Below are 20,719 nucleotides of genomic sequence, written 5' to 3' on the forward strand. Positions count from 1 at the left end.
CACAATAGTAAAGAAAGACCATAAAGAAAGCATGACATGGTACATATATAAATCGAGCGTGACGCACGAGACCCGAGTCCTGAACGATTAAATTATGTTACACGTGACTTATTTATGAATACTTTTCTTAAATAGCTCGAGTCTTCTTTTTCGAGCCACTCATTAACTTTATCCATTTTTTAAATAAACTAAAACCATTCAGTGACAAACACTGCACTGCATTGTAAATCAGATAAATCATATTATCCTTTAAAAGAAACAGATTGGTTTTTTCAAATGTTGATTTTCGCGGTCTTACTTATTGTTAGATGAAATGCTCTTTTTCGTCCCTCTTTTTATACCCTCTTCATCTTATACGTGCGAGAAATCGTTGCGGTCATCGTCGATTATTATCCGGACGTCGTCAAAGTTGCGTCTCGCAACCGAATGTTCTCCTCATTCGAGAAAGAGACTCGTATCCCGATGAAAACTATTCTATTTCGAGTTCGGTTCCGTTCGAACGGAATGAACACGAGGATTCTAACGAGGCGAAGAGAGAAAAAACGGCGGAGCGCGGCGTAAAACGCGGTTTTAAAAGTAATGCGGATGTAGCCTCTCGGATTACGTTTCTTCGAGGTTTTCCTCATGGTCGATTTTTCCTCGTCTTCTTCCTCTTTCTCTCTCTCTCACTCTCGCTCTCTCTCCAGAGCATTTTCAGCCATCGCGTGTCTTCGAAGAGAGATATGTCTCCTTTCGTCCGCTAATTTTAAGCGTCTCTAATTTCGAATGCGAGGATAAAAAAAAAAAAAAGAATCCAGAGATGTAAGTGCTCGAAAAAGAAAAGACAAAGAGGGACAGAGCGCAGCCTCTTCCGCCAAATATAAACCCCAGCGCGGCGGTGGAGTCCGGGATAAAGGACTGGAGAAGGAAATATATCGCAAAACACTTTGGTCTCTATAGCTACTAAACGAATAGACTCGCTTGTTATATTTAGAGTATTTTCGAGCTTTGAACGCGATCGTAAATTTGGATGGATTCGAGTTAATCGGAATCGCTCGAAAATATATAGACATATATAGAGACTAAGGATAGATGGACAAATTTTTCACATTTATTTTAAATCAGCACAAATATTCGCATCGACAGCGTTGAAAGATAATTTCGATCCATTTCAACTATCAAGATTATTTAAAATATTTTATATTCGTCCTGCAGCATATTGGAATATTATTTTTTTAATAGAAACGCGTGGAAATGTATTCTTTTTTTTTTTTTTTGACATCAAAGCTGTTCGAATGAGTTTGAACACCTTTTGAGAGACACTCGACGTTCCAATGTCGAATGGATCTCGATGAGTCTCGAAAGCGTCGAAATGAGGAGAGCCAATCGCGACCCCGATAAAACACACATACACACACGTTGCAATATTCAGTATACAACAGCTGCCGATATATTATTACCGGTACCACCTGCTGCGACGCCATGTGTGTGCTCGTATTATTTACACCCGCTGCCCGCTCTTTTTGTCGTGGCCATGTTCACCATATAATCGTGTAACGGATGTATTTTACAGGTGACTTTTACAAAAAGATTAAATTAAATTGCAACGAAAACAACGAGAAGCTCTAATTACGCAATTCTGAAGAGAATATTAAATTTTTGTGTTGCAATCACAACATTATTTTCAAATTTCAATTTTCCGAAAGAACGTAAACACGATATATTACAAATTCAACTGTATGTTTTTTTTTTTTTCAACACAAAAATATGTGGCATTTACGCAAAGTCGTGCATTAAATATAATCACCCATTCGCAAAGTCTACGAATTTATATTATTTAGATTTATAATATTTATAAGTCTATGAATTTTTAATGCGATTCACTCTTTCAGTATTTCATTAATTTATCGAGTTCTCGAAGAATTATGTCGGTCAATATTAAATAACACGAAAATAGATATGTGTCCCTCTGGATAAAAAATCGTCAAATAAAATAATAATTCAGATATTAATTTCAATGGAAATTCCGTGCACAACTCAAGTGCACCAATGTAACGTCTATAATACGATGCATATGCAACCACGCACTCTATTTTCGTCCCGAAGAATCCGAGGTGAATCGCGCGCGAACGCGAGTTTTCGGTATTTACAGCGGTTTATTAATGGTGAGAACCAACGCAGTACGTTTTACAAGAATAACGAATTAAATAATGTCCCTCGTTATGCGCTTTTCGTTGACCTCCCCTTTCTCTCCCTTTCCGCGTCAAACGGCAACTTTTTTCTCTACAAATAAATTGTGTAATTAAGACGTGTGGAATTAATTAAATAAGAAATTAACACGCGAATATCATAATACAGCGTATGTTACGGTAATAAAGGCGCCTGCAACAGTGATAAGGATCGAACGTAACAGTGTTACGTCTCTTAATTACGCCATTAAACGGTTCTTATTATTAGAGAAACTTGAAAAAAGAGTTTATTCCAAGAGTCGAGAGAATTTGAATATACGAATTAATTTGAAATTAAATTGGATTAAAAGTAACTGAGTAATTGAAATCAATTTTGTTGAAATTGTCGGATATACTAAAAATAGAGTCGCATCGCGACAATTTGCATCGTGAATTCTTTAACGAATCATCGATCTCCCAGCGATTATTATCGCGCACGATTGCGCGAATTGACGTCGGTTTATCGCTGTGATTAATTGATCCTGATTTAACAGGAAAGCCGCGCATCGGATTCTAGAGAAAGTTGCACTCGCACATCTTGTAGGAACACACAAGGGCCGATTGTATTCGATCGGCTAATCTAAAGTGATTCACGTGGCTGAGTCACACACGTGCGAGAGAGCGGAAGAGTGTTGAGAGGAGACCTCTTTTCGGACCCCTGTCAATTGAACGAAATAAAGTCACGCTCGGCACGTGATTTATGTATATAAATTTTTTTTTCAAATTTACGTTCACGTTAAATTATTTAATAAAGATCAGAAGCAACAGGAAAATTTTACTTAATTTTATTCAATGTCTTTTAGCAAACGACTTGCTATGCTTGCGAATATTGTAAATCACAAATAATATATAATTATGTATATACCTAAATGTTTAACACTCCAAGATTTACGTCGAGTAAGAATTTAAAATCATATTTCCACATATTTCGCTTTTCTCCGGTCTTATTGTTAGAAGCATCTCGCGTCGCGATTTATGGGTTTAATTATATACAATAAAAATGAAATCCGCATATACGTAAAAAGAAAAGAATAATAATTTCATCTCTTGGTCAACTCGGATGCTCAGGGAACCGTATTGCTAATTAGCAAATCCGTCCTCTCCGAGCGACGTACGATCGTGTATATACATACGTATATAACCGACTTACATAATGTTTCTCTTCATATTTATAAATATCCAACGAGCGCGGTAGAAAATGTGAAAAGCCGCGTGTCATACGTATAGACGATAATAATTATACCCTTCCGAATATCGCTGATTGCTTCCTCTTTTGTCCGATCGTTACTGCACTTTGAATGAAGGCCAATTTGTGATGAATTATTCACCGCAAACATTCTATTTCACGCCGATTTATGCAGAAATTCTCTACAGTAACGCCTTTAGAGAATTGTTAAACTTTCATTAGAATTTCTGCGAAAATTATACACTGTGCGATTATATAGTCTGAAAGATCGGAAATGATAAATGTCGGCTGTAAGAGACGGACGTCTCTCTCTTCAGTGACCGATTCAATTACGGTCGAAGAATCGGGCGATGCTTCAAGTTCAAGAAAGAGAGACGAGAAAGATCGCGCGCGTGGAATAGTTTGACGTTTCCCAAGGGCGGAAAGTTCCGAAACAGCATGACGCGTTTCTCGTTAGTTAACGAGAAGAGAGGCTCCCATCAGGGGAGTCCATCATCGTTCGATAGTGCTTACTTAAGTATGTCGGTATCTATACAGCCAACTGTGGCGATACCATCGGCAACCTCGGTGTGATTGCGAACAATAGTCGGCTGATATACAAGCGTGGAAATTATTCCGAATGAAATAAGAGGAGGGAGGAGGAATGAGGAAGAGAAACGAAGGACGCGAGACGTCATTTCGCAATTTTTAAATCGCAACTCTCCTCGCATAAAAAATTATCGTCGTAAAAAAAATATTATCAATCAAAAATTGTATAAGCAAAAATAAATAAACCAGTCGCGCCATTCGGAATCTTTTTAATTTGGTTACAGAAAATTACATAAAAATTTTAGAGTCGTGCACACACAGTACTCGCAATATTATAATCTCGAAAGAAGCATCGAGCCTCGAGAGGATTGGATAAAGTATGAACAGAGAGGCTATGTAAGCAGACAAGGACGGAGAAGAAGAGAGAGGATTTTATTACAAGCTTAGGAGAAAAAGAGATAGTGAAAGTTGAATTACGGAGGTAGGAGTAGTTTATACGAAGTGTGAGTCATCGAGTTGTGGGCAGTAGGAAACCCTCGATTGAGTCAACGAGAAGGAACAGCCGAGTAGGTAAAACTTTGAAGATTCTGGGAATCGCAAGGATGCGATGACAAAGATATATACATATACAATAACTATTTTTAGAAAAAAAAAAAATTTCGACGAGGAAATCGAGATTGGATATTAATTATCTCTGAATTAATTGTGACAATATTATATATATAATATTATAAACTATATTTTTAAGTATAATGTAATATTATGTATATATTATATAGGTATAATTATATAACAGTATAAAATAATTTTAATACAAGTTATAAATTAATTTTAAAATAATTTTCAAACTAATCACAAATTCAATCATCAAGTCAATATCAACTTTTTTGAAAGAATTAAAAAATAAATTTAATTTTCGCAACTTTAAGATATTAATTTTCCCTCTTCTTCTTCCACGAGCTCGACGAAATTAATCTAAAATCAAGTTTCTCAACTTTGAAGATTAGTTTTCTCAAGTTAGGATGGGGGGAAAGGGATGAAAGAAATGCCGCATTGAAGACCCTTAGATGTTGCACTCTCGCGATCATTCGCAAAACTTTGTCGTAACATTTAACGGATTAAAACGTGAAAGGGAGAGAGAAAGACCAAAGAGCAACGACACTGTTGTAGCGGTTTGAAGATGCGGCCGCGTTTCTCAGGAAATGATGCACTCGCGGTGCGTCTTGCTACGTGCATCCGACAAGCGCGGATATACGTAACTACCTCGTGTGAAACACGTGGGAATCTTCCGCGTGTATCTCTCCCCCCACGTCTTCCCTCCAGAAACCGCGAAAGTGCTCGCGGATGCGAAACGAGCGTTTCGAAGCTGGAAAAGGGCGGACGCAACCCTCAAAATGGAGAGATAGAGAGGTCGTACATCTCTTAACGGTATATCTCCTCTCACGGAATTTCAAGGGGCGAATGTAAACGATCGCCGCAGGGGAACAACGGGGGGTCGAGAAAGAGAGAGAGAGAGAGAGAGAGAGAGAGAGAGAGAGAGAGAGAGAGAGAGAGAGAGAGAGAGAGAGAGAGAGAGAGAGAGAGAGAGAGAGAGAGAGAGAGAGAGAGAGAAAGGAAAGTTTCCTAGAGGCGGAGGCTGCGAACCTTTGCACGTATACACACTTCACATAACGGGAAGCCGTCAGTTTGCGCCGGAATCGATCGGAACAGGGCTAAGACTAGTTACGATAAGCGCCGAGCAATTTCGCCTCTCCGTGAGTCATGTGTCGATCGCAATAGTAATGTCGGAAGGGCGTATAATGAGCCTCTTCCTTCCCTTTCTCCGAGCGAAGACGAGAACGCGAATGTTTTTTCGCAGCCAAATTCTGTCTCCTTCCCACATTTGTCTACTTATAATGGTACAAGTTGACCGATAAATATCTCGGCAATTTATAACAAGTTTTCGTTTTTATGACATCGATTCTGACAACATCGCGATTGAGGAAATATATAAATTGTTACGGCAACATCACCCTCGTTCAAGATTAGTGGTGTTTTATGATAAAGATAGCTTCCAAGTTTGTTCTTAATATTTATCTTCGCAGATAACGCAAAGAACTGAGAGATCTCGTACTAACGAGATAATAATAAAATGAAATAATAGTATAATAATAATAATATAATAATAATAAAAAGAAAAAAGTTATCGCAATTATTCGATAATTATTGTAATATTCGAGTAATCATCCGTTACGAAAGAGATCCGATTAACAATCATGCGAATAATGTATACAATATATATATATATATATATATATATATATATATATATATATATATATATTATATTTTAATAGTCATCACTCATCTCCTACTTTATAACTTTAATATAATTAAAATTGCATTAAACACATATATACGCACACACGTAGATGTTGTTTATACACAGTACACTGTCGGTGTTTACCTCCGGGATACTAACAAACCGCCGCTCGGCGTTAATGAGCCCACCTCCGTCAGGCTGATTAGTTGCAATAGTTACATCCTACTTAGTTACACAAGGTGGAATGAGAGAGGTCCCTTAAGTAGGAAGCATGACGCGTTCGCGTATAATTACAAAGAGCGATTTTCTCATAAATGGAATAATAGGATTAATAAACAGTTCAGAATATACAAAAGGCTTTGCGAGGCTTGTCAAAACTGAAAAGTTTATTTTCAAGAAACTATCTAAAACAAATATATATAACTGCATTAATCGCACACAATTAATAACTATATCATTTACAGTATACATATATTCAATTATTATTATTATTATTATATTAATAAATTTAATATTTATTTATATTTATTATTTAATTAAAATTTATTATAATTTTATTACCACTTTCAATAATTCTATAATTTCAATAATTCTACTTTGCATTCCTCCATTTTATTCTGAAATAATTATAAAATTTCCTATTCTATAAAAATGTCTATCTTTAATATAGTTCCATCGTAGATAATATCCCCTTTTCGACATAATACGATAATAAATCTCTTTAAATCTGTGACAAACGGGAAATTTCACAGCCCGTTATTACCTTTCACGAACTAACCGCGAACGACCGATTCATCGTTCCAAATATTCGTCATCGTACATTCATATAATGTGCACACGCCGTGTGTTACGTTACGTAAGATGTCCAAGAAGATGACCTTATGTGCGCCGCACATAATGCCTTTCGTGACAAAGTGCCGTTCGTGATTAACCCCGATAACGATATCGGGCGATCCTTAACGCGGCCGCGGAAAATTGATACCTCGTTTAGTTCATGACTCATTCCTTTCACAAATAGATCTTACATATTCAGATAAAAAATTATCTGTGCGATTGAGAATGAGAGAGTGACGTATAATTTATCATTTATTATGTTCTTATATTATTCGATATGTTTTGAAGATGGCGAAAAGTTGATTCTTATAAGGTATAAATTATTAAGTATTTTATATATTCGGAAATTTTTTTTTAGGTTCATAACATTTATATAATATATCAATACATATCATCTCAATATAATATATGATATAATATATTTATATAATATATTTATATTTGATATATATCGAGCCTTTATATTCTTAGTGTTTAATTCACGCCGGCTGAAAAAGGCCGTATTATTTACAAATAGTTGTTTATCAAGGCAGAGAAAAATATAGAGTCGAAGGGTCTGAATAGCTCAGATGGTGAGAGCAGTCGCCCGGCAAGCGAAAGGTCTCGGGTTCGATTCCCGATTCAGCGACTTTCGCATCTATATTTTTCTCTGCCTCTACATTTCTTTAGGGGGGACAGAGGGGATCTTCGGAATTAAAAATCCCGAATTGAGATTGTTCCGTAATAAAGTCTTGGCGGTGTACCAAGCAAAATTTGTGCCCCGTGCACAATTAGTTAATTCCAACGAAAAATTAATTTTCGTTGGAATCGACGCACCGACATCCGCGTACGGCTCGAATAGCCTATCTATTACCGATTTATATTTTATATAATATATTATAATATACATTTACAACCATTTCCGGAAATTATTTCATATTCAGATAAATATATTATAATCATATAATTATACCATATAATTTATATCCAGATAAAATTTGAACTATATTTGTAGGGACTAAAGAGACCTCTTTTTTATATACATAAATAAATAAATATACGAGTGTATCTTTTTTTCGACTATTTTATATTATAGATGCTCAACACAAAAATCATCAGCATAATAATCGTCAAATTTTACGTCCAAGAATAATCGACGCGCATCGTGTGTGCTTATATAAAAGAATTATATGTACGATATTCGACAGATTTCTGATCGCTAAAGTCAAAGATACAGCAGCTGACGGAGATTTTGAAATGTAACCGACATCGAAATCCTCTATCGCTATTGTCGCTGCTCGCCCCGAACACAATTACATCTCGTGTCAAAGCTACGCCGAGAGAACCGGTTACGACACACAAGAGGGGCAAACGCACTCTCTCTCTTTCTAATGTGTTGGCGATAGAGCACGTACGCGAAGCGCGAAATAACCGTGCATCATGCCTCGCGTTTAAAATCACGTAAGCGATGATGTAATACGCGTCCGATGAGGAGAACAATTATATCGCTCTGCAGACGCGCCGCAACAATTATTAACTTTTACCGTCATTTTCGTTCATCTCGGTGCAACAGACTCGCGGATAATCAAAGGGGAGGGAGTACGAGAAGAGAGATGTGGCAATAAACCGCGACATTACCAAATGTCTTGTATAGAAAAAAATGGATATTCTTCCGAATGGGACACCTCGAGTTCGGAACAGCCCTTTAGCGTACTGAAAGTAGATACCAAAACAACGTAATATATAAAATTTCAGCCGCGGCAAATCATTTTTTCAACAGTTTTTACCTAAAAGTAAAATCTCAATTAAACTCAATAACGGTATTAATACTTAATAATTATCATATATATATCATATATCTTATATAATATATATAATATATATATCATATATAATAATTATCATATATAAGCAGAGAATTCTCTGCTTTAACCAAAAACACAAACTGATAATTGTTAAGTATTCTCTGCTTTAATAAAAATCACAAACTATTTTCTGTGGGAATAGTAATTTTAATATATTTGAAAGAATATATTACATTTTAATAATTTTTAAGTGGATTAAAATTTAAATCTAGCATTTCTTTAAAATAAATGCTGTAACTGTAAACACGACTGCGTCGAATTTGTCCGAATTCCTACAAAGTATAGAAAACATATATAATAATTTATTTACAATATAGTTATCAATTAATAAATTTAAAAGAAATACCTTGTGATTTAAATAAAGAAATCTATCTTTAATATTGCGCTTTCTCTCATTTGTATATGCTTTTTTTAGAGTAAAAGCTAAAATTTCATGTAGAAACTCTTCTGAAATTGCATTCAGATATGAAAAATTTACAAGTATCATACGATTATGATCTGTTAAATTCTTGTCTCAAAACATTTTTCGAATGAATTTTGGCCACGTATTTGCATTGCCAACAGACATTGTCTTGAGCCGCAAGCCAAGGATTATCGTTAATTTGTTCTACTGAATACCCCATGTTATATTAGATATATTGGCCTTCGGCCCCCCTCCCGCACCCTCCCCGTCGGTAGGCAGTGCGTGGATCTTCGCACGTGCGGTGTTCAATTTTTTTAAATAAAATTTTTAAAGAAAATTTTTTTAAATAAAAACATTTGAAAAAATAATTTGCCGCGACTAAAATTTTATATAATACGTTATTTTGGTATCTACTTTCAGTACGCAAAAGGGCTGCCCTCAACTCGAAGTGTCCCATTCGGAAGAACAGCCAAAAAAATATTTTAATCCCACAGTAAGATGTAAAAATAAAATTAAAATTTTAATGTAATTTAATTTAATTAAAAAATTTAAGTGTTTTTTAGGTACACTGAAAAAATTATATATTCTCGAAGAGGAGTGTATACTATAATAACTCTTTACTACTAAAATAACTCTTTACAGATATTCTTAAGCGTTTTAAGAACATTATCTAAAACTAAAAATATATTCTTCGTTAATAATAAACGATCGTATGTTTTTTTTATGCAAATTGTTGCATATTGTTGCAGCAACGTATATGATTACATAATGTTGCAATTTACGTAGTGCAATGCAGTGTTTATCACTGAATGGTTTTAATTTATTAGACAAATGGATGAGGTTAATAGGTGGCTCTAAAAAGAAGACTCGAGTGACTTGAGAGAAGTGTTAGTAACCTAACTTAATCGTTCAGGATCTAGATCTCGTGTTTTATGCTCAATTTACTATGTCTATGCTTTCTTTATGGTCTTTCTTCTTTGCATGTGTATTGTAAAATAATGTACATTTTTGTTAATGTAAAAATAAATCCCATTTCGCCTACATTTTTATAAATTAAGAATATCTGATACTAATCTTTAGAGAATTCCCTTCTTAATTCAATAGGATCCTTTTCACCTAATCTCCTTTATTTAACTCTAACGTTTCTCGATCCTTTCTTTGGACCATCTTCAGTAGATCAATTGGCAAAAAATTCCTAATCCATTCCCTACCTGAACTTTTGTATTATATATCCGAACCTTTTCGTTTTGTTAAAATGTTTTTATTAAGCTCAGGCCTCTTCACAATCAATCAAAATCATGAAAATCCTATGCAGTCAAATTCATAAAAAAATTAAAAGTCCTCAAAATTATTATTTTCAGATTTGTATTATTTTTCAGTCCAAAACCAAAATATTTGAAATATTTTGATAGTTTTCAGCGATAATAATGGTTACGAATTACAGATATATTTTTCATTAATCTTTTCACGCAATCTCTTTATCCTTCTTTTCTAAACGCGACCTTGTTTTAGAGAGGAGAGTTTCATATCCAGTTGCAGAGCAAATAAGATCTGTTGAAATAAAACGCGATAATTTCGCGATACTCTACTCTCTCTCGGCGACGACGAGACGGGTTACGAAGGGTCAAGGCGCTTGTGATTTTTTCATTCATCGCTTCTTCGTCGACTGGCGGTCTGCATGCGCGGATGAAGAGAAAAAAAAGAGGACGGGAAGTCATGGAATACAGGAATCCCCGCCTCTATGCGCGAGAAAAAAAGGAGAAGCGAGTAGGCAGAGGAGAAGTAGGTACGAGAGAAAGAGAGAGATGAAGGCAAAGACGAGAGGAGAGAGAGAGAGAGAGAGAGAGAGAGAGAGAGAGAGAGAGAAAAGTCGCTGACTCTCTCTCTCTCTATCGAATGAATAATTCAGTGCAGGCGTGCATTGTTGGACGCGCCCATGTACAGTCCCGTATGTACACGGACTCGCGAGGTGTGCCAGGAATGAAATTGCTAGACATAGCCGGTGAGAGACTCCGATCATTCGTATGTTCAACAATCGCACTTGTAAAAATCTCACGAGATAGAAAATCAGATGAAATCGTGAAAATTGTGCATTTTCCAATAAAACATCTTTGTCTGAAATTACGTTTCTAAAAGCTGATCGTTCAGTTCCAATGTGACTTGAAACTAACATATTATACCATTCTATTATAAAAATTTATTAAATTTTTTATAAATTAAATTGTCCAACTTTTTTATATTATATAAAGCTTAAACCAAGTCGGAAGTGCTTACGTTTCCACTGTGATAATGAAGTTGAAATCTTAAAGAAATGCAACATTTCATTAACTTGAGATTCTTCGATTTCATGTAATAAAAATAAGATTTTAACTTTTCCTAGAGAAGTGAAAACCCTGTTGGTTCGCAGGTCAGGTATATTTATCGTTAGTTCTAATTTACGAGAGGTAAAATTAGGAAGCACGATAAGGAAAGTATCCCTGATAAATGCCGTTATCGTCGCGTTAACGAGTCATAGAGCTCTTATACAGTAAATTATCGCCAGTTCATCCTGTCACCGTTAGAACTGGTCGACTAGGACTAGCAAGAAGGAGGTCAGGAAAACGTATGCAGCTAGACGTCCCTCTTTTTCTCCCTCGATTTTACGAACCAACCTCGTATCCGTCTAACTTAAAGCTTGGAGAGAACAAGAGTATAGGTATAAAAAATTGTGTTAATTTACGAAATTATCTCCACATTTTTTTATATCTTTGTCATGGAAATGAGCATTATGTAATTAATCTTATGAATAAGTTTGAGGTCATCGAAAGAATCAAATATTGAGATAAAATTATTTAAAGACAAGCATCTTTGTGACGCGAATATCGAAAACGTAGAAAATAAAAAATAATTACACACATTTCAGAAGATTATTATATGTATATCGTTACAACGTTTCGCTCGACGTCTATTGTCGAGAATGTCTATTCGTTCGCGTAGTTTAACCCAATCAAGCTTATCTGGTTCAAGAATAGATGCTTTTATCGCGTTTAACGCCTCCGATTTTACGCACGCGAAAACGGGGTTAAGGTCGAAAATCGAAGACGGCAACCCGAGTCATCACAATCTTCCGAAAATCGATACATTAATTATGTCTGGAAGAAATCTTAATTATTCTCACATAAATTCTAATTTATTTTTCGGCTGATCCGATAACAGAAAAAAAATTTAGTTTCAAAATATGAATAATAAAATGCTTATGGATTTGGTACAAATGGTAAATGTAATTTGAAGGGTTAATATTTTTTTGCGAATTAAATATGAAACAAGTGAGCGCGTTGGAGACCTAAATTCCGAATAAAATAGATCGATTTTTCGTTAGCCGGAAGCCAGACGGTCCGACAGCTGGCGAAGTGAACGGTGCACCTGGTTGTTTATACAGGGTGGTACCTTGTAACGCGTTCGCGTACCATTTCCCGCCCGAGCAAACCTAATTTTCAGCTACGTCAAGTGATTTCTTTTATATGTTAGAAACTATATCGATCATATTGCCAACTATTTTTTTTTAATTTTAGGCCCTGCGCACAATAGAGAAAATATTAGGAATAGGCATTATTTTAAAATAATAAAATCGAAAAAACTCTGATATAAAAATATAAATTCAAGAATAAAGGACTACTATAAGAGCTAATAAACTAGTAAGAGTCCTTTATACCCCTTTTAAAATAATTCTTATTCCTAACATTTCCTCTATTGTGCGCAGGGCCTTTAAATTTCTCAATGTTAAATAAATCGAAATTTATTTACAGTTGGAACTAATAATCTTCTAAAATTCTTAATCTTCTGTTCTCTAATTTCTATCTTATGTTCTGCATTTCACATTTATCTGCTTCTCGATTCTCCAATTACGTCGTAATTATACCGAACGCAATAGTCATTAGCGTTAATCACGATATCTCGTCTATTTTTTTTTTTGGTCTACTCTATCATTTCACCTTCTCGACCGTGACGAATCGGACGCCGCCAATCTACAAATGCGCAAAAAAAAACCGGTATATTTTGAAGGAGCGCGCTTTATATGGACATCCGTATATCGTTAGCGCGATGATAACCGGCCAAAATCTCCCTCCCTTCGGGTGTGCATCCGTACGAGTTCGTACGCGAGCTTGCTTTGGCTTCGAGTGCCTTATATGTCAAAACGAGGGGAGAGAAATAAAGAAAAAAAATCCCGAGAGACTCGCGAACAGCTGTGCGGTCCCTTTTGCGGAGGAGTCTTTTAAAACGAGCTCACCCTGCGATCTCGTCTTTCACGGTTATACATCGTATGTACATCTTTTCTCGTGGCTTTTGACTTCGATTCGATTTTCACCGAAGCGTCGTTCGTCTTTATTCCAGAGATTCGAATCGCGCCCTTTCGCCGTAAGTATGAATTATGCAATGTCGAAGAGGTGGAAAACGAGAGAGACGAGAGAGCTTTCGCGACGAAAGATTGACGAACCCTTTTAAAGATGCAGCGAATAATGATCTCTCTCCACTTCGAAACGATCGTTTCGGTGAATATATGTTATCGGGGGGAAAAAAATGTCAGGAGTGTGTGAGTAAGAATACATCTAAATCATCGTCGACGATTTGTAATAAGATGCCGACGAATCGCGGTTTCTCGTCCTCGAAAGGTACTTGAAAATCTTAAACGATCGAACGCTTCTTCGCTGATTGGGATATTAAGCACGTGTTGCTGATAAATGAAAGTTTTCAAGACGTGTTCAAGTACACATCCGATGACGACGCTTTCAAGGATGCCGTAAATAAATTTCTCCGATCCGAAGACAGCTATCCGATGTCTCAAAGTAGAACGCTCTAACGATCGCGTGAGCCGTGTTAATTAGAACGAATTAATAACAATAATCATAAATATACGCAAGAATACGACCTTTAGAATACTTATCATCGTTCCTGTTTCGAACTCGTTATTTTAACACGACTTTAAGACTCCTGGTACCTTGCCGATCATGTCGGAATCGTGACGTCAGAGGCGAGAAAACACACGCTATTTTTTTTTAGATGCCATTTCTAAATAAAAACATATTTGCATAAAATAACACTTAAGATCTCTTTAATACACTTCTAAAAAACGCCGAAAACTATCCTTTTCCCTTTATAATCAACAGCTGTAAAATGTAATATTATGAGGCCCAGTCCTTCTGGTCTTTGCACATGCGCAGTCATTCCGCATGTCAAAGTCTTGATCATTTTAGGGTTGTTGATTGACTGTCAAGGGAAAAGAATAGTTTTCGGCGTTTTTTAGAAGTGTATTAAAGAGATCTTAAGTGTTATTTTATGCAAATATGTTTTTATTTAGAAATGGCATCTAAAAAAAAATAGCGTGTGTTTTCTCGCCTCTGACGTCACGATTCCAATATGGCCGCGGTGAGCACCCAGGAGCCTTAACATCAGATATTTCAAAGATTCCTCCCGATATCTTAATTGTAACATCTCAGACTCTCAGACCGTCAACTATTATTCTCGTTTAATTTAAGCCTGTAATAGCTGATTACAAATTTCACGGCGGAGTCGAGCGCGAAAAAAAGGGGGGAATGGTACGTAATTGACTGGGATTTAATCGCACGCAAGTGCAAGCGACAAGTGTAATTCTCGGCGATCGGAGTCCTCCGATGTCTTCCGCGGGGAATTAAAATGCCTGTCGTCGAGCACGTGCTGGCCGGTCGTTAAGCGAGCAGCTCGCCTTTTAACTCGCTGATAGAGCGGGTCCCTTCGGATGTAATTACGATTGCGGTGCGTACGCGATGACTCCCTAACCGCGGCTTTAAAAGACAGACGAAACCATCGAGATAACTATGGACCGTCGCGTCGTTTGATTTAATCGACGTTTAACGGAAATTTTGTTTCCTCTTTTGTCTCGAAATTTTTATATAAGTATAGCACTTGATTATTTACCTTGTGAGACTTTTTTCTCTCTTTATGTGTTTAATAATTATATTTGATTGAATTTTTGTTTCCTCTTGTCTCGAAATTTCTACATAATTATTTTATAATTACAACACTTGATTATCTACTATTTTGGGAGACATATTTCTTTTCTCGCGAGTTTTATGTATTTAATAATTATATAACAAATCTAATGATTGATGATGAGTAACTGTATTCGGAATTTGTGGCAGAATTAAATCGAGCAGCGGTGTTTAAAAAAAAAAAAAGATCCGGATCCGCATATGGGAATGCCCTTTTTTCTCCTTCTCTCTTATACGTAGTGCAGAAAAATACGCACGTGCAAACGGCTATTACTCGTGGGAAAATGGAACTTTTTTTTAAAGACGTATACCGCGCGCATATAACGGGCCGTGCTAAGAAAATGATCAAACCGTCGCGCCGACGTTACAGTTAACGCTCTCATTTTGCGATTTACCGCGTCTTTCTTCTTATCCTTCTCGCGACTTCGCGTCGCTTCCTTAACGTGGTTTTAACGCAAATTCTTTGTTAATTTCGAAACTGTTTTACTTAAAAAGGAGCGCAAAGGGTTGCTCCGATAATTTTCCATTCACGTAAAGGCGACGCTTCGGTTATTAAAAACATTCGTATTTCTCAATGAAACTGACATTACAATTAATTTCACGTTTACGGTAATATATTATGTTGTAAACTTTATTCCGTATACGGTTATCTCATTATTCGATGCAATATTTCGTCGTTTTCTTACTCTACATTAATGTTTGTTTTCAATATGCATCGAGAGATTATTAATCTCATTTTTAAAAAATTAACGGATTTAACGCAATATAAAATTATATGAAATTATAAATTTTAAAATAAACATTTCAAAAAATTTTACATACATTCGTCCAAATCGACTTTTGTATTGCATCTTTAATGATGAAGAGGGAAAGGAAGAAGGTCTCACCTGCGACAAGAGCTTCGGGAAGGTGTGATTATTGTGTCCGACCGATCGTTCCGATCTCTGTTGCTGCTGTTGCTCCTGTTGCTGCTGCGTCGCGGCTTCCGATCTGAGATCGTGCCTCCATCTCAATACCCCCATCATAACCGCGGATTAAACCGGATAAAAGTCGCCGTTTTTAAAGAAAGAGAGAGAGAGCGAGACCACTCGCTCAAATTCACGCTGCTAATTTCACTTTGCGCGCTCTGCTTCAACGTTCACGTTTCTTTCAATCCACTCTGCCTTCGATCGTCGAGAGATCGAAGATCGCCGGGTTGAGAACTCGGACCTTGCCGAGCCTCGGAGTAGGATAGAACTTACTTTCTATCCCGCGGCGTGTAGGTGGATAGGTAGGTGGAGATAGATGCGGTTTCGTCGAGAACAGAGAGAGAGAACCACCCGCCTCTCTGTGTTGTTTCACCAAGCACGCTGTCGCGGATAAATATTTTCGGGGAAATTCGGATATTCGACAATGTCGTAGAACCTACTCTCTGGTTATTCAAAACTAGCGATATCCCGATCTGTCGTCGCGCGCCGAGATAAGAGAGTCGACGATCCGTGCACTTGTTGACGTTATGAGAAGATCTCTCTCGTCTGCCGCTCTACATTCTGCTCCGACACGAAAGATCGAAAGGGAATAATCGAAGGATATAAAGTTCCACTCTGTTTCCGAGTACTACCCGCCGTACGGTGTACAGATGAGCGATGGCGGTGCCGAAAACGGCGTAGAATCGCAAAATCGTCCGGAGGAGCCTGAATTCGGACAGGGCCGACGATCGTCGTCGCCGATCGCGGTGGCGGCTGTCATTCTGCGCGCTATATTTCAACGTGACTTCGGAGTCTTTCTCGTTCCACTTTCCGCACGAACTACTTTCGTTGCGCGAAGTTGTCGCCGAGCGAGATCAGGTTAGAGGATATAAAATGAACCGGCGCGACGCGGCGCGAGGAGATCCTGCACGGTGCGACGCGCGCGACTAACTGCGCGACGAGTTGCAGGACACTGAGCGCGAAGGCGCAGTGTCGGTCGGGGCGACGCACTCTCGAGCGGCACCACGTGACCTTACGCCCGTGAGTGCAGAGACGCGACTGAGCGGCTGAGCGCGCGTCTGGTGAAGCCAGAGTTCGCGGTGAACGCGCGCGTTCGCCGTCGTCCCGACAGTAACGGATCAAGAAAACTCGAGAGCGAACGCCTCCCACTTGGGAATATAATTTTACAATTTTTTTATTATTTTATAACTTTGTGTAATTTTACAATTGTTTATAGAAAAAGATATTTTTCCGTCGAATAGATATACGAATTTTTTAAAAAAGCGCAGAATTTTTGTCGTGCTTTTATATATTACTTCCATATTTCTCTCTCGCATGCGTACGTTTTGTAATTAATTATATATAATAAGTTTATTATATTATATATATATATATATTATATATAATAAGATAGTTATTTTCAATGGAATAAATATAAGAAGGAAACAATAAAGACGGTATACTCTATATTCGTCATTGGCTGTTTCGTGCCCTGCACTCATACCCTTCGTGTCCCGAGACAGTCCTCACTGACAGCTCAGCTTCCCTCCCCCTCCTCCTACGCGGCGCATCGCGGTCTGTTGTCCAACCATTCTTTAAAACTCTCACCGCCATCGAGTCGCGATCGTTGCCATGGTCGTCCTGTCGAGCGCGTAAACTCGATTCTTCTTCTAATACAAAAGCGTATTACAAACTTTTGTCTCTCTCTCTAACCGCAAGTCTATTCTCAATCAATTAGGTCAGGTCAGACAAGTTCGATATTTTACAGCAGTTTCCCAAACCTTTCTTTTTTTCTTTTGAAACAAGTCTAGACGAATCCGACTGCGCGACTGGCGCCGCATTGAAGACTTTGAAAAGAGAAACCCCTTATCCGAATGCAGAATCTTTCTTCACTTCGCTCGTTTACATGATTTAAAGAACCTTGCAGAGTACCTTTTTGTATGTAAAGTGGCGTGGAAACGTGCGTCTCGGAGTAATTTTCTTGTTCCGTCTATATTTTGCTTCGAGTTTATCTCATTAAAAGGTATATAAGTCCATTTTTTTTTCTTTTAAATGAAAGTTTCGCGTAATAATTTTATAAAGAAAAAAACTTTTGCGGATATCTTGCGTCTGACCGAAGTTGACTGCGCAAAATTGAATCATTTCTTCTCTAAAATGCATCCGTGAAAAATTATCGAAAATTACACCCACATGGACAATCGTTTGCAAGTAATTAGATTTCTGGACGCTATTTTATTTATAACATAAAAGTGTGAAAAGTTTCTTATAGGAAACGGCGATCCATTAACGTAACATTAATCAAGTGCAATAACGAACATGATGCTCCGTGAAATTCATTCGCTTATACACGGGAACCTTTCAAGAGCAAGGTGAACCCTTGGCATTCGCGTGGTAAGGACAGGTGGTGCGGAAGGTGAAACCAAGAGGAAACGGACGCCGAGTTTGTGGCAATGTAGGGAGAATTAGAGGGAGAGGAAGAGAGAGAGACAGATAGACAGAGAGAAACCGGATGTCCTTTCGTGGTCGACTTACTTCGTTGTCGACGAGAGGCTTCTCATTTCTTTGTGTCCACGTCTCTTTGTTTCGTTATTTCACTCAACTTCCCGTGTCCGAAAACGCTAAAAGCGTAAAAAAAAAATGTCGTCCCCTTTCGCTATTTACATACGCGACTCTTCAAAATTGTAGGCCATTCAAGGCAAGTAGGCGTATACAGATGAGTATCGCCTCCGCGATATCGACCCACCGTGTATATTTCTCTTTTATCTATTAAAAAAAACATAAATGCGTGATATAAAGATTTAAACGCGAATCGAACAATACATTGCGCTATATGTAACATAATGGCGAATGAAATCGAATTTGAGCGGGTCGGATTAGAGAGCGAATAGAATTGCAGATTGGAATGGGATTAGCGAGCGAATCACGGATATTAAATTGTAACTCTCGCTTCATTCGATCGATTATTTCGAATTATTCTCGGTATGTAGTTATAAGTGTGTAATTGTAGCGATATCGTGATAATTATAGCACCCAGAAAGCGGTTGACGCGTCTGAAAGCACATTACACGGTATAGTATATATATTAATCTTTTATTAGGTGGAAGATTAGTTGAAACTCTTCGAAAGAGGGAAAGAGAGAGAAGAGAGCTGATAGTCGAAAATGGATGAGCGCAATAGTAGATATCAATATCGGGTTTTTTTTTCACAATGGAGTTTAGTTGAGAGATAACGAGTATTAACGAGCTGTAGCAGCTGCAGTCGATTTGAATCGCTATCAATGGAAACGACCGTGCGTTTAATGTAACACTGCTGGTAACGGCTTTGTTAGTCGAAGATCGGAAGCAAAAAAAAAACTCTCGAAAAAAAAATTGTATTCCACTAGTAACTCGACAATCACAGCCACACAATTGTAAAAAACGTTGCGTAATAAAGCGTATTAATACGAATTATAAATAGAGAAGAAAAAAAATTGGAAAACAAAATTCCTCTGGAAGAATGAAAAGTTTTTCAAGTCCACTTTCCTCGAGTTTACAACGTAATTTGGCTTGTAAATGTAAAAAACTTATTTATTCATTCTTGCTCTCTCTCTCGCTCTTAAATAAATAAAATTGAATTTTTAATTTATCCTCGTTTTTTTTAAATTCGTTTTTTTTTACGCAATGTTTCCCTACCGTTGATTATTCCCAGCCGTAATCCACAAAGAGCGCAAATATAATGACGATCTTTTGTGGAAAGGGGACCCCATGCACGAAATCTACGATCTTCACGGCCACTGCGCAGAGGGCACAAATCTGAAAATCTTCCCGTCCGTTCGGCCATAGTACGACGACTCGAAGCGGCAACTTCCGGCGCGCTTACCTGGCCGACCGGAAGCGGCACCGCGTTTCTCCCCCTCCTTTCCTTTCCCCGTGCCTAGCCCTTTGGATAGTGCGTCTCATTTTACCGCGTTGAGCGAATCAACGACGCGTTTCGGAGTTTCGGTTCGCATACATAATGAACCATGTAATTATTTACTACTTGAAAAAAAGTCTACTTTTAATGCGTTGCGTAATAATTGATAACTGCTGTTAAAAATAATAATAATTATTCTTGTTATTAACCTTGGACAAGTCTGAGCAAGGTTTTCAAAAGTATTTTAAATAAATGGGACAATATATTAATTGTTCGATAATAAAATCATAATCATTATTAAAAAAAAAAAAACGATAAATATTCGTCTAATAATTATTATAAAGTCATTAAAAAATAACAAAAATTTTCCATTATTCTACACAATCTTGGAAAATACAAGATGTGACTGTTTAACTCTCTTTTTGATAAAAATCTAAATTACAGTTAAACAAATATTGAATACAATCTCATTATTTTTTATTAAATGTAAATATTAGCTGAAATACATATGTGCGATAAAATAATATTTCTTTCAAATCTTTCAGACTTGAAACCACTATTTCTTAACACAA

General features: G+C 37.1%; 1 protein-coding gene across 5 annotated transcripts in view; it reads right to left on the bottom strand.

Moving 5' to 3' along the window:
* The window catches only part of LOC145933027 (rap1 GTPase-activating protein 1), a 113,908-nt gene that overhangs the window by 16,117 nt on the left and 77,072 nt on the right, over positions 1 to 20,719 (bottom strand). Inside the window, exon 1 of one of the 5 annotated variants that reach the window (XM_083032400.1) lies at positions 16,197 to 17,309. The exons of the other annotated variants lie outside the window; for them this stretch is intronic. Within the exon in view, the coding sequence (XP_082888526.1) occupies positions 16,197 to 16,334 (138 nt within the window). The 5' untranslated portion in view covers positions 16,335 to 17,309. Of the gene's footprint in view, positions 1 to 16,196; positions 17,310 to 20,719 lie in introns of those variants that run through there. 5 annotated transcript variants of the gene reach the window in all.

The sequence above is a fragment of the Prenolepis imparis genome, unplaced genomic scaffold, assembly GCF_030444845.1.
Source record: "Prenolepis imparis isolate NDT839.2.m4 unplaced genomic scaffold, iyPreImpa1.0 SCAF_2, whole genome shotgun sequence".
NCBI lineage: Eukaryota > Metazoa > Arthropoda > Insecta > Hymenoptera > Formicidae > Prenolepis > Prenolepis imparis.